Source organism: Meles meles, chromosome 8, assembly GCF_922984935.1.
Source record: "Meles meles chromosome 8, mMelMel3.1 paternal haplotype, whole genome shotgun sequence".
NCBI classification, from domain to species: Eukaryota; Metazoa; Chordata; class Mammalia; order Carnivora; family Mustelidae; genus Meles; species Meles meles.
In genome coordinates, this window is record NC_060073.1 from 51,286,359 (window position 1) to 51,300,929 (window position 14,571).

The 14,571-nt window shown below is 53.9% G+C and overlaps 1 protein-coding gene across 5 annotated transcripts in view; it reads right to left on the reverse strand.

Annotated features, from left to right (window-relative positions):
- The window catches only part of AMPD3 (adenosine monophosphate deaminase 3), a 45,841-nt gene that overhangs the window by 12,123 nt on the left and 19,147 nt on the right, over window positions 1-14,571 (reverse strand). For all 5 annotated transcript variants that reach the window (XM_046014812.1, XM_046014813.1, XM_046014810.1 and 2 more), the window contains exons 3-7: window positions 13,660-13,864; window positions 9,972-10,134; window positions 7,581-7,800; window positions 5,571-5,700; window positions 1,241-1,435 (exon numbers count right to left, since the gene is read on the reverse strand). In XM_046014812.1, the coding sequence (XP_045870768.1) occupies window positions 1,241-1,435; window positions 5,571-5,700; window positions 7,581-7,800; window positions 9,972-10,134; window positions 13,660-13,864 (913 nt within the window). The remainder of the gene's footprint in view (window positions 1-1,240; window positions 1,436-5,570; window positions 5,701-7,580; window positions 7,801-9,971; window positions 10,135-13,659; window positions 13,865-14,571) is intronic.

Sequence of the window (14,571 nt, forward strand, 5' to 3'; positions counted from 1 at the left end):
CCCTCCAGGCCTTCAAGAGGGGGCCTTATGTGTGGCCGTGCTGACCAATGTCTTCTTGTCCGTTCTTGCATGAGCCCGTGGGAAGTCCTGGAGCCAGGCCATGTGTCCTCACTCAGCCAGCCTGGGGTCCTCTAGTGGGGCCCTCTGTGGGGACCAAGGGACCTCGTGCTCCAAGGCGCCACAGCTAGGAGCCCAGCTGGCAGAGTGAGCAGAAAACACCAGACTACTGAACAGTCAGTAATATGGTGTCTGTTACTGCTCGGACTTCGTAAGGCACCTTCTCCACATCACCTCATTCTGTGTTTTTTTGTTTAACGAAGATTTTTTTATTGTGGTAAAATATACCTAATGCAAAATTATCATCTTAACCATTTTTAAGTGTACAGTTCAATGGTATTAAATGCATTCATTACATCGTGCAACCATCACCACCATGCGTCTCCAGAACTCTCTATCTCGTAAAACTGAAACCCTGTGCCCATTAAACAATGACTGCCCATGACTCCTTCCTCCTGCCCCTGGTAACCACCACTCCCCTTTCTGTCTCCATGAATTTGCCTACTCTGCGTGCCTCATACAGGTGAATCGTACATTAACTGTCCTCTTCTGTCTGCCTTTTTTGACTTAGCGTCATGTTTTCAAGGTTCATCCATATTCCTTTTTAGGACTGAATCATATTCCATTGTATGTATTTACCACCTCCTGTTTGCCCTTTCATCTACTGATGGACAGTGGGGTTGTTTCCCCCTTTCAGCCATTGGAGACAATGCTGCTGTCCACCTGGGTGTGCATGGATGTGTTTCCGTCCCTACTTTCAATTCTTCGGGGTATATTCCTGGGAATGGAATTGCTGCAATACATGGCAATTCTGTATTTAACTCTTTCCTAGGAAACTCCATACTGTCTTCTGCACCATCATTTGGTCTTTTAATAACCATCCCGTCAACAAGGCACATGGCATTCCCCATTTTATAAGCAATGCAATAAAAGCGTAAGTGAATTGCTTAAGGGCCTCTAGCTCCCAGCTGGCAGAAGGGGAGTTAGAACTGGGATCTGTCTGACTCCAGGTCGCATACCCTTTTCCCCTGTCCCATGGCCCTGTGATTCCCTGAGGCCCTGTGATTCCCTTTCACCTCTCCATGCCTGGAAGCCACAGAGCTGCAGCGTCTCCCAGGTACAGCCACTGGGCTGCTTCCCTGGGGGCAGGGCACCCACCCAGGATAGTGGGAGCCTCACTCACCGCATGGACGTCCAGGGAATCCACAGTGAGGTCGTACGGGTCCATGTGCAGGCTGTCGAATACCTGCCGTAGGGTGATCTTGCGGCCCCGCTTCTCGGCCACAGTCCTGTCGGGCTCGGTCTGGTACGTGTGCTTGATGAAGCGTAGCAGGTGCTTCTGGTTCATGCAGGCCGCCGCGTGGATGTGCGTGTCCACCTGCAGCACAACGCCACCAGCCGTGAGCCAGCCCCAACCCCACGCCCGCTGGCAAGGAGACGGGGAGTCCCAGCCTCAAAGTGGTGTGCGAAATCTCAGCACCCGTAGTCCCGCCGATACCTGGACCTGCACCCCTCCCCACAGAGTCTCCTCTAGACTTTGAAACTGGTCCTCCCTCTAGCTTTGCCGTCCTCTCGACCTCATTATGGCAGCCAGAGATCTTTCTAAAATGTAGTTTGGATCTGGCCACTCCCCTGCTAACGAGTCATCAGTGGCCCCCAAGTCAAGAGAAAGCCCAAATGCCTTCGCCTGGGGTTCAAGGCTGACTTCCAACCTTAATTCCCACCTTCCTGCTGCCCAGCCTGTGCTTCCACCATGACCCAGCACTAACAGGGGCCCGAGGCACTGTGCTATTCTGCACTGTGTCACTCGGCCCACATGTCTCCTCTGCTGGGCAGGCCTTCTTGCCCCTTACCAGTCTCATCCACCTATGGGGGATTCCTTACAACCTCCTCCACTTGGAAGCCAGTCCTGATCACCCTGGCACACTGACCAGCCGTTCCCCTGCCCAGCCAGGAAAGCTAGCACACATGCTCCCATTACTGTACATGTCTTCCCAATTCAGTCTACAGACTAGTCGACTCTGCCACTAGACCGGGAGCACAGGCCTCAAAGCATAGGGACGTCAGCTGATGCATCTAAGTCTCCAACGCCTATCCCAGAGCCTAGTATGATGTATTTGTTGAATCAATGGATGGACGAATGAACAAATGATGATAACCACATCCTCATGTAACCCCAAAGGCCCACCAAATGCCCCACAAAATGCCATTCTTCCCATTGACCCCTCTTGGAACATTCCCTTCAGCAGGCAGTCCCAATGCAATGGTGCCCTGGCCAGGCTGAGGGATGGCCTAAGGTCGAAGTGCGCATCCTGACTCTCCTTGCCTGAGCCCAGGGGGCCTCAGAGAGGTCCCCAGGGAGATGGCAACAGCCTCCCAGGCCAGGACTGTGCTATTCACTTCCTGCTGCAGCCAACTGGGCACTCTGCCAGGCCTGGGATAGGCAGGCGGCTGACCTGTGGCCAGAGAATGTGGTCCACAGCTGGCCAGCATTTCCAAGTCATGCCAAACCAGACATTTGATCTACTGAATCTCTGTGAACATTATACAAGCCAGCCCATGTCACTGGCCACATCACTGACTCATCGGGGCCCTTCTTGCCATTCATCCTGCCCTTCCAACAAGAGAGACAGACCACTAGCCATTAAAGAAGTAAAACCACTCAAAGCACCAAAAGCCAGAACATCACCCAAAGCACCATGTAGGGATTCAGTCACCTCAGGGACAGGCGGGGCTCTTGTGGGATGCCCAAGTAGCCAGCCAAGCTTAACTCAGCCGGACACAGCTGGACTCAACCACCTCGGCATGACATAGCACATTCTGGGTTTTCTGGTTCCGTCCTCTCGCATACCAGTGACACACTGCGGGGGGTGCAGGCTGTCCTTACCCCTACAGGTCACAAGATGAGGGAGAAAAACAACTGGACAATCCAGAAAGCATCCAATCCAAACTTCAGAGGTCCAAGGTCCAAGGTGATTATTTTAGGAACACGCAAAAGAGCCCGTCATGGGATGTCCGTGTTTTCAATTCACCAGAAGATACCAGTGTGTTCCTGCTTTCACATTGGGTCCAGGCTTTCACAACAGGACAGTTTACAAACAGGGCTGCCGGGCACCCGGTCCCTGCTCCAACACTGGCCATTCCCCCAGCCATGTCAGACATCAGTAACCAAATGCAGCATTTTCACTAAGCTGTGGGAGTAGCCACAGCCGACTGGTCAAGTTTGGCACAGAAGATGAAGCCAGTTTGCTCTGCGTGATATGACACGATATGATACTTAAACCGAAGTGGAGACAGCCCAATCTTACCCAAGTCCTCGGCAATAAACACACTCGACCCTGGTTCTTAGCTCTGAGCAAAAAACAAATGTCTCCGTTACACAGTCCTGCCGGCTGGGCCACGTGGTATCCTAAGCCATGTGGTGTTGTGATGTTGTGATGCTACAGACACATTCACAAAGGCCAGCCCCACACACCCGTGGCCACTCACAGCCTCTGCCTCCGAGCACGGCCCCAGCCTGCCCTCCCAACACTGACAGCTACCTTGGAAATACGGAGCCACCCTCCCAGCCCACCCTGAGTTTCAGAAAACCGGCTCTCTTCCCACAGAAGAAGCTTCCAGGGTCAGATAAAGCAGCCAGCAACCAGGATGCAGGGAGGGGCAGGCGGAGGCCTGACTTGGAGCCGATCCGGGGCCATGTTTGTGGACTGCTGTGGTGCCAGAGAACAGGCCGATGAGTCACAGCACAGGGGTCAAGGTCATCCCTATCCAGAGAACACATTTACCCCCAGACTGACAGGGAACAACTAGGGGTAGGTAACCAGGACTCTCTCCTGTATCACAGCCAGAGAGTAGCTGGTTGGTCCAGGAACACCCACGGGGGGGCCCCACTACAGAAGCAAACAGTGTCTGAGCCAGTGCAGTTAGCAAGGACCCCTTAAGCCCCAGGAAGCCGGAAACCACCAGGACCAGAGTGTTCATGCAGAGGGCAGGGTTGCACAGGCCAGGCAAGGAGCTTCCCCAGGCACCCATCTGGGCCTGCGGTGCATTTCGGCAGAGCTGAGAGGAGCTGGCATGGTGCCTGAAGCACCTACCTGTCTGAGCACCTAAGCCTCACAGAGAAGGAGCAAACAGTGCTGGGGGTGAGAATGCCAGGTGGCTGATTTCTAACACAGCCCCTCACGTCTACCTGGAACGCCTGAGACATTTTCATAAGCCTCACAGCCCATGAGCTGAAGCCACCTCATCCTCTTAAGGTCCCTTCCAAGTAGGAGTCCATGCCAGACCCCATGATGCTTAACAGAAGTGACCCTGGGGCCTCCCTCAGGGAGGCTGCTCATTACTGCTGAGTGTTCCCAATCAGGTCAGGGAGGTCTGGGTTCCACAGATGAGCCATATCCTCCCCTGACTAACGCCCCCTTCTCAAAGCTGACCCCGGGGAGGGGCAGTCCTCAAAGGGTCACATCTGCAACAGAGGTCCCTCTGGAGATGAGGAGCCCACTGTGAGTCAGCTCAGGTGGGGCCATGAGGCAAAGCCTAATCCCCACCCTTCACTTCTGGGACCTTCTCTCCCAGAGTATGATCATGGCCCCTCCCTGCTTCCTCTGAGAAACCCTGGCGCCCTCACATGGTCCAGAACCTCATATACCTCTCACCTCACTCTCCCCACAGCCCAGCACCACACTGTCGCTCACACTGAGCTCCTGTCACACCACTGGACATAGTCTGTCCTCTCCCATGGCACAGCACTCTCTCCCTCTCAGGCTTCGGCTATGCCCTCTGCCTGGAACACCATCCCTTCCATTCCCTTGCCCTCTGCCCCTGCCCAGGCTGTGTCCTATGCACTCTTCAAGTCAGCTCAGTTCTAGGCTCTTCCTGGAAGCCACTCCCACCACCACACTTCACACTGACAGGTCTGGGCTGGGAACTTCTCGGGGATGGGCAGTGACTCCCATTCAACATCAAATACCCCAGGCTTAGCAGCGATATTAGTTAAGTGGAAGAAAATGGAAAAGCTGGAGGCCAGGACTATTTAACACACACACCCGAGCCCAGGTTAAGGCTCACGCACCCTAGGGGAGGGGCAAGACAGGAGCACATGGGATCCTTCCCTACTCCTCATCCAGAAGGAAGCAAACCACAAGTTCCCAAGTCCAAAGAGATTTTAACAGCCTTTTCTCTCCATGAGGAATACATCCTCCACCTTAAAAGGAGTCTGGCCTCAAGTCTTACGAGCAATTAACAGACCATACTGTATTTTCCAAGTGGAGGGCACACTGCAACAGATACAGAACACGGACAAAAGTTCCCACCTAGAGTCATACCAAGTACAGTCTGAAGCATGGCCCGACAGCAGGCAGGCAACCCGCCAGTCTTCCTTGCACATGTACACGTCACACTCCTCTGGCCAAGGAAGGCCACATAGGGGACCAGCCCCAGACTGGCTCAGGGCATCGACAGGGTTGAGAGGGGACCCGGGAGGGGTGGCTCTCAGTAGTGGGCTACTGACGCACCTTTCTCACGTTATAGAAGTCTCGGTGTGGGTTACTCTTCAACTCTTTGAACTCAGACATTTCATTTAACATCTCGTGCAGGCTGAACTTGGATTCCAGAAAGTTCAGTCGCCGGTGACAGTATGTTTTCCTGCGGGTGGGGAAGGGGAGAAATCACAGCTGAGGAGAAGTTGCACGGAGTTCTTCGGTTCGGAGACCTCCGGCGGCTGTGGGGATGGGCCCTCAGCTGGAAGGTCAGGCGGCAGCAGGGAGGGGTGTGGCCATTCCAGCTTTCGGCAGACCCAGCTGGACTGCGCCCTGTGACAGGAGTGGAGAGTCCATTTGGGGCATCGCAAAGCTGACCTTGCAACCTCGTGCAGGTTCTCTGACTTCCAGCTGTACGTGCTTCGGCAATATATCCCAAACCTCCGTTTCCCACGAACACATATGGAAATGGTAGTACCCAAGACTGAGCAGAGAGGATGCTCGATAAAGGTCTCCCTCCTTATCCCTTCCTTCCTTCTGTCTTCCCACCAATCCTCAGCCACCTTTAAGTCCTTGAAAGGAATTCCACCTCTGCCCAGAACCTCAGTAATACCGCCAAACTGTAAGGCGAGTCCCACCTAGGCATGGGGAGGAAGCATCCTGTGACCTAATGACCTTCCCCAAACCCCGAGACCTGAAGACCCTTCAACTCTGAGGTTTCAGGACAAGCGAAGGAGGTGTTTGTATCCTGAGCAGATGAGGAATGTAGAGATGTTTGTTACTAGGACGGAAACCTCTGCAGGGACTAATGCTCCCACCAGCCAGCAAAGGCCGCCAAAGGTGGGAAGGCTCACCGCTCCTGGCCAGCTCCCAGCCCACACCCAGCCCAGGGGCCTGGCCATGTGCCCACAGCCACACGGAACCTTCAACCACAAGTCATGCCACCCTCCTTCCTGTGACCCCCAAACAAACAGCAGCTCCCTTGGCATGAAATCACTCGGCCTTTCATAAGGAGCAGCTGCCCACCCTGGAACAGTGTCATCATGGCGACCGAGCCAAGCCCCAGGGCAGAGCTCAGAGGAAGCAGGAAGAGGCAATTAGAAGGGATTTCAAAGGCCATCTCACCTAGTCCCTTTCCCTGCTGGACTGGCCTGGACAGCCTCCTGGATAGAACAACCCACCCCCACCCCACACACGCACAAACCTCCTGGAATAGCCAGGGTCCTACCCCTCCTCTCCCTCCCCAGGCTTCCCCGCAAAGCTCCTCCTCACATGGCCTCCAGGAAACTGATCTTTCCTTCCTGGTTCTTAGCTCTGCCCTCAGATCAGTGAGGCCTGAGACCCACTCTGCCCACCCCCCTGGGACCCACTCTCCTCACTTGGAAACTGGCATCACACCTTTCCCAGCAAACCCTGAAGGCAGGGCAAGAGAGGTTCCTGGGCGGTGACCGCACCCTTTCCCTGCCCCCTTCCCCTCCTGGCCCAGCACTCAGCCCAGCACTCAGCACAGCCACACCCTGGCTCAGGGGCCAGGCCTGCCGAACCTCATTTACTGACGAGCTGAAGTGCTCACCAAGAAGGGAGGGGCCCAATGTAGGGAGACAAGAGCCTGCCCTGCGAGCATCCTGGGGGTCAAGGCACAAAGCTCCCAGGCTCCCTGCACTCTCCTCTCCAGAAACATGGAAAACCCAACAACCAAAGCAACAGTCTTCCCTCCTCCACCATCTATGATGTCCTGGGCTGGGTCTTGGCAAGGCCGCCGTCCTGCCTGGGGAGAGGGAGAACCGCCACTGCAAGGTGCACAGGTTGGCCCCGATGAGCAGAAGCTCCAGCTCCAGGAGGCAGAAGAGACAGGTAGTACCGACTCTAAGAACACGCCAGCCTATGATGAAAAACTGTTGCAGGAACCCACAAAGCACGGGGGAAAGCGGGTGATTTAAGTGCAGGAAAGCCGGGAGTAAAAGGGGGACCAGATTGGCCTTTGACAGCCCCTTCCTACAGAACAGCCGCCATGCAGAGAGGTGGACTCAGGGAGAGCAGGCTTACGTGGGGCCATCCGTGATGAGAGCCAGAATGTGGCTCATGTCCACGGTGTAGGTCTCCAGGTCGGGGTAGGGCAGGCTGTGGGGCTCCTGGCGCTCCAGCATCTTCTTGTTATCATACACGAAGAGGATGCCCCCCCGCATGCGAACCAGGTAGCCCAGGTTGGGGGGCGCATTGTCCAGACAGTAAGGATCTTCCTTGGGCAGAGGGGGAGGGTGGAAATCTGCAAAACAGGATTGAGTGATGGCAATGTGCCCTTGACCTCGTGAGCTCACGTGAGCTCAGAAGTCACCGACTCGGGGAGGGCTATCCTCATCGTCTCAGCTAAAACCCCGTCGCCCCAGCCACCTCTACCTGCCCTGACATCACCTGTATCCCTCCCACCTCTGTATTGTCTCTGTGGCATTTGCCACTATGGGCAATAATTCCACTTACTTATCTTGGGACCTATCCGTTTGGCTTGTTTAGTACTGTATCCCCATTTCCTAGAACAGTCCCTGGCACATGGCTGGCACGTCAGTAAATGTTTTTAATTTAACTGAAATGAGCTTCAGCCTCCTGGGCATGATAGGGACACTAGGCACATTAAAAAGGGCCGCTGTGTCTTGTAATAAAATAACAGGCAGCACCTGGGACTGCCCAGTGGGAATAATTGTCCCTGTCCTTCCACATCTTCCTGAGCCCGGGGCAGCCAAGGGGCTAGATAGAAGGGGGGGTCCCCCTCCTCCCCAGATAAGCACAGAATAGGCAGCCCATCCCCCACACAGAGCCAGGAATGGCAAGGACAGAGCTCTCAGTCCCCAGGGCTGTTAGGCCGCAGGAAGCCGAAAATGCCTCTTGGCCATTTCGCAGCTATGAGACTCAACAAAGCACTTCACCTCTGTGGTCCCACCCTGCTCAACTGAGACTAACACCCCCTGCCTCCACGGGCTGTTGTGAAGGCTGCAAGAGTGGGTATAAGAGGGGCTTTGTAACAGCAATTCCTGATCCATCAATTAGACAACATTATTCTCATCACTCTTCTCATGACTTCTCCTGACTCTAGATAAGCTCTGCCTTTGGCCAAGGAACAGCGGTTATGCTAGATGGCAGTAGATCTGGGGGCTCTGACTCTGCACACCAGCCAACCCTCCACAGGGTCCAGCTGCTCAGTTGCCAGCCCAGGCAGGGGGAAGCCCGGGACTCTTCATCAAAGAAAGTAGCCAAGGCCGAGTGACCTGCCTGGGTATCCCCCGGGCACTGCTCGGAACAGACCACCCCAGAGCAGATGTGAGGCATCGCAGGGGCTAAAGCATGTGCCCAGATTAGGCACAGTCCCCGGCCAGCTCAGGAGTCCCTAAAGTGTGCCAGGAGGCTGCAGGAAGCCACAGCCTCGGCCTGTGGCTCATTCCCAGGCCCCCTGGGTACTCTGTTAGCCCTTGCCAAGACTGGGGCAGGCGACATCGACTTGCCTCAGGGAAATGGAACCAGAAGGGCTGAGATTTAACCAGGGTCCCAGGCAGTCACAGATGCTCAACATCCAGGTCTCAGAGCTTCAAGGAAAACCCAGACAGGAGACCCTTTGGCACCCATTACACCCAGAGGGCAGCCAGGGTCCTGGGCATGGGCACAGATCAGCAGGCCCTTGCCTAATCCCACGGTGCCACCTTTGTAGATGGTGGCTTCTTGTTGTCTTCATTCATCTTACCCAACTTACAACCTCTACTGCTCCTAGGTCCTTATCAGGCCAGAGTCCCCCAGAAACCACCCTGCCATCTCTGATCTCTTCTTTCCCCAAATTCTGCAGCATAAACGCACTCAGAGTGTTCATGCCAGAAATGCACTAAGTACTTCATGTTCACTCTCTCATTCAATCCTCAGAAGAGACCCAGGACAGAGATATTAGCCCCATTTTACAGACTGAGACACTGAGGTTTGGAGAAATACCTTGCCCAAGAAAGTTGTGGAGCTGAGACCAGAACGCAGGTGTGTTTGACTCCAGAGCCTACTTTCCCTGCTCCCAGAACATGCACTCTGGATCTACCCCCACTCTATCCCACCCCATCGGCAAATTCAACATTTACTGTCTAATGGTGTTGTTGTAAATATCCAGAATGAGACTGCCTCTCCCTGGGGGACTATCAAGCTCAGGGACTGTCCTTCACCTCTCTCTGAACTTCTATAGCTCAGTTCTACCCGGGGCAGAGCACACCGTGCATGCAGATGCAATGCTGGGGGAAACTAGCAAACATGGGTGTAGGAAGCCAAAACCCAAAACCAGGGAAATGGGTGTACCTTTTCCCTCTCCTTAAAACACCATCTGAGCCAAATACATCCAGCCAGTAAGAAGTCCTGACCAACTCTTGAGCTGTACCCCCCTTAGGACCCCCACGCCCCGCACCCACAGTGCCCTACCTGGGAGGCCCTCTTCTGGAGGCACAGTGTCTCCCCGGTGATGACCCAGGTAGCGGGCAGTGGTCCGTGGGAAGCGGTGGTAGGCAAGCCTGGCATACTTCTCCCGTATCATCAAGGCCTTGGCCAGGCTCTTGGCAGCCTGCTCATAGTCCTCCACCGTGATCTGCAGAAGGGGGTGGGCAGAGAAGAGTCCACATAGCAGGACTGAGACCACCGTCCACAGCAAGATCTCCTGCGAAGCCGGCTTTCATCTGACGGCCGAGAACTTGCGTCTCAGGTGCGTGCCCACCACTCGCTGACTAACAGGAGCTGCTCATCTGGCCTCAACGGTTTGCACAAACACTACGGTTTATGCCAAACACCTGGTTTTCTCTGGGAGTCTGGAAGACAAGGTTATTAACCTTGGGTGCCAAGTCTCTGATGAGCTGCCAGGGTAGACGACACTTGGAACATGTCACAAGTCGATGCTGAAGGAATGAGGTGTGTTCTGCTGACGCCACGGGGAGAGGCATCTGAGCTCCTCCAGACTCTCCTGTCTGTACCTTTTCCCTGTGCTGACTTCACTCTGCATCTGATCACTGTAATAAATCCTAGTCCTGAGCACCTCTGGGCTGGGTCCGAGGTGTCCTCCTAGTGAATGACTGAGCCCGGGGACCCCCGGCCCAGGTGGAGAATGAGGGCTGCTAGAGACCCAGAAGTACTCCAGCCTCCACCCCCAAGACCAGCCTCAAATGCAGCTGGTTAAGCCACAGCCCCGCTGATGCACCCTGAGCGTGAAGAGGACCTGCACCACATCCCTGATAAGGGTGAGGCTCACCACTTTCATCTGCGAAAAACCAGGGGTCCCCCCAGAGGTAAAAATAAAAACTCTGCAGGCTCAGTCTGCTGCTTTGCCATCCCCTGGCTTCTGCTTCGTCTGTGAATCACCAATTTACCCAGTCGACAAGCACTTATGGCCAAGTGTCGGATTTCATTTTGTTCCTCACAGCAACCCATCCCACCGAGGGGGAAACTGTGAGCCAGCAAGGATAAATCACTCGCCGGAAGTTACACAGACTTCAGATTCTGCTCTGACTGGCTCCCAGCATGTTCTGGCTCTCCGGAGCTGCCTGTTTCTCAATGATGGAAGACATACATGCCCACCTTCCAGTGGGCTCATTCGTCCCCGTCTGTCTGGGAAGGAGGTATGTGGCAGAAACCCGAACATGTCTGGGGAGACAAGCAGCTAAACAGACAGTCATAACAGGACACAAGCGACCCACAGCAGAGGGAGGTACAAGAAGCTGGTGGAGCACAGGACGGGGGAGGGGGGCTCCTAGAAGTTTCCTCACTGCTTTAATTAAAAATCACTTTTAGTTTGAAAATATTTTAAATACACAGACAAGCACTGAAGATAATACAACAGACACTCATGTGTCTACCTTCCAGAGCTAAAAGTTTTAATGTTTTTCATGACTGTTCCAGATCTCTTACATATTTGAATAAATAAATCACAGATACAGCTAAAACCCTCCCCTCCGGGCTCCAGGCTCAGAGGAAGGAAGTAGGTACTTAGCTTTCCCATGCATGTTTTTATGCTTCCACTCAGTGTTGCTCCTAGCTTTTGTTAAGAAAGTAGCTTTTCCTGGGGCACCTGGGTGGCTCAGTGGGTTAAGCCTCTGCCTTTGGCTCAGGTCATGATCTTAGGGTCCTGGGATCAAGTCCTGCATTGGGCTCTCTGCTCAGCAGGGAGCCTGCTTCCAGCCCCTCCTCGCCACCATCTGCCTCTCTGCCTACTTGTGATCTCTATCAAATAAGTAAATAAATAAAATCTTTAAAGAAAAAAAAAAAGAAAGTAGCTTTTCCTTTCCTGTTTCCAAGTGTCCCCATGAGGGTGTGTTAATTCCATTTTAGACCTTCCAGTGGCTGGCTTCTGAAAGCAGCAGGAATAGGTGATTAGACACACACATCTTAGAATCTTAGACAAAAATATGTCCCTGCCGATGACAAAGCCAAACCCTTGGCAGAGCCAATGGACTCAGCAGGGCAAGGGGCTTAGACCATGGCTAAAGGTATCAGAAAGGGTGCTCGGGATCCCAGTGGACCAGCAGTCACCAGCCAGCTCATAGATACCATGGGCCCCATGCCTGGGAGTAGGCCCGCTGGGAGTCAAGGTGATCTGCAAGGTCAGCCTATCTCTCATGGCTCATAGCTCTCTGGGGACCAAGTGTCCATTTCAGGGGCTCCGTGCCAGGGGACCGATGGAAGGAAGCTAGCTACTGCACCAGCCCAACATCATCCAATTCAGCTGGCTGCCAGTCTGCCTCTATTTCCCCCTTGTCCCATGCCACCCACATGTCAAAGGCCAGGTCGACACAAAGGACTCCTGGTCAGGAGTCTGCGACTTCAGAGAAGGCCTGCATTGTGTCCAATCCAACAAAATTCCCATCCATAGGAACTTCAAGTGTGGTACACACACAGAGTGGAATAATAGGCACTTGTAAAAAAAAGAAAGAAAGAAAGAACAAGAACAAGGATGTTGTTTATCTATTGATACGGCATTATCTCCCAGATGTACTGTTAAGTGAAAAAAGCTAGACTCAGTATGATGTGTACAGTAAACCACCATTTATGTAAAGATAAACAAATTATACATACCCAATTAATTGTAGATATGCATAAGAAAAACAAAACCAAGGGTAGCCTCAAAAAATAAAATATTTCAGGGGCGCCTGAGTGGCATGGTCAGTTAAGTGTCCAACTCTCGCCTTCAGCTCAGGTCATGATCTCAGGGATGTGAGATGGAGTCCCGCATCACGATGGGCTCCACGCTCAGCAGGGAGTCTGCTTGGAACTCTCTCCCTCTCCCTCTTCCCCCTCCCCACCTTGCATGTGTGTGCACCCTCTCTGAAGAAGAAGAAGAAGAAGAGGAAGGAGGAGGAAAAGAAGGGGAAGAGGAAGAACAAGAAGAAGAAGAAGAGGGAGGAGGAGAAGAAGGGGAAGAGGAAGAAGAAGAAGGAGAAGAAGGAGGGGGGAGGGGGAGGTGCGGGTAGCAGGTTGAGGCCAGGAAGAGAGAACCAAACTTACAACTGCACTAAGTGATACTTCTCTTTAAGAAGGAAGCAATAAAAATGCATCATCCAACCAGGAAAATTAGCACATTTTCAGTGACTGAGCTAACCGACTTGGTTACATGTTCACTCTCTCATCAGGACCCCCTCTTCCTGATTGGGAGGGTCTAGCCTGTATTTAAGGATTCTGAGCCGAATCTCATGGAGGAGCTGAACCGGCAATGACTGATCCCACGCGATCCAGTCAACGCCTGGACGTGGAGTCCACTCAACATTTGGAAACACTCAAGGGTCCGAGGTGGCATCTTCCTCCGTGGCTTACAGAGACAGAGAGCAGCCTTCTGGACCCACAGAACACAAGGAACCTGCAGGCCACAGGCACAGCATGCCAGCCCACAGCCCTCAGCCCCCCTCACAGGGATGAGCAGTGCCCTAGCCACACCTGCACCTCACAACCTCCACTAAGACCCTCCTTGTCTTCAGACTCCTGTGCCTCCTGCCCACCACCTCCCAGGCCCCCACAGAGGGACCAGGCTTCAGCGCAAGGGATGTCCCCAGTAGCCCAAGGACCCTGGCCTCTGCATAGGCACACTGGCCTTCATGCACAGGGAGAGAGTGGGGAGTGGGAGACGCCTTACCCCGGCACAGTAATCTCCACTGATGGTGACCCGCTGGAACTCGGGCATGGCATAGGGCGCCGGCGTGGGCTGGGAAGTGGCGCCAGGGAACACAGGGGTCGTGGGAGACATGACCGGACTGGCTGTCGGGGGGCCCTTCCAATCTTGCTGCGTCGGCATTTGCAGAGACAGGGACTGGGACCGAATCATCTTGAAACTTTTCTTTCTAAAAGCCAAGGACAAGGAAAAGTGGGAAACATCAGCCAGGAATTGGGGCAAGTGATAGTCTTTGTTATGTACATGGCAGGATTCATCATTGGTACTGGCCCTACCATGAAGAAGTTGCTAATTACGCCTTCTTCTCACACACGTCACCACCTGAGATACAGAACAGCCCTCCAGACACCCCTCCCTGGGATCACTGAGCATGGCCCTGGCCTGTTTGGACAGCACACAGAACCTTGGAGAAAGCAACTGTCTGGGGAGACAGAGGACAGACCACACTGCCAGGGTCTCACACCAAACAACCAGGTCAAGTCACTCAAACTCTAAGTCCCAGCACGTGAACAGCCTCAGGAAGGACAGTGAATAGGGTCACAGGCGATACCCACCCTGTAGTTCACAAAGTTTGAAACTGGAACCAGGAGAGAGCATGACCACCCACTAGTCCCACCTCTTTTTTTCATGAAGGAGTCAGGGGCCCAGAAATAGAAGAGAGCTCGCTCAAGGTCACACGGCAAGGTGGCAGCTAGCCCTCAGCCTCCCGGGGACCTTGCTCCATCCCGTCACCCCTGCTGCTCCTTCCTCAAGCCTGACATGGGCCATCCTGGCCGCTCCCACTGCCAGGCAGGCACAGACCTTTATCTCTATTATGGGAAAGAGAGTGGTCAGCATCAAGTTCAGGGCCTTTTGGACCTGTCACCTTAGCACAAA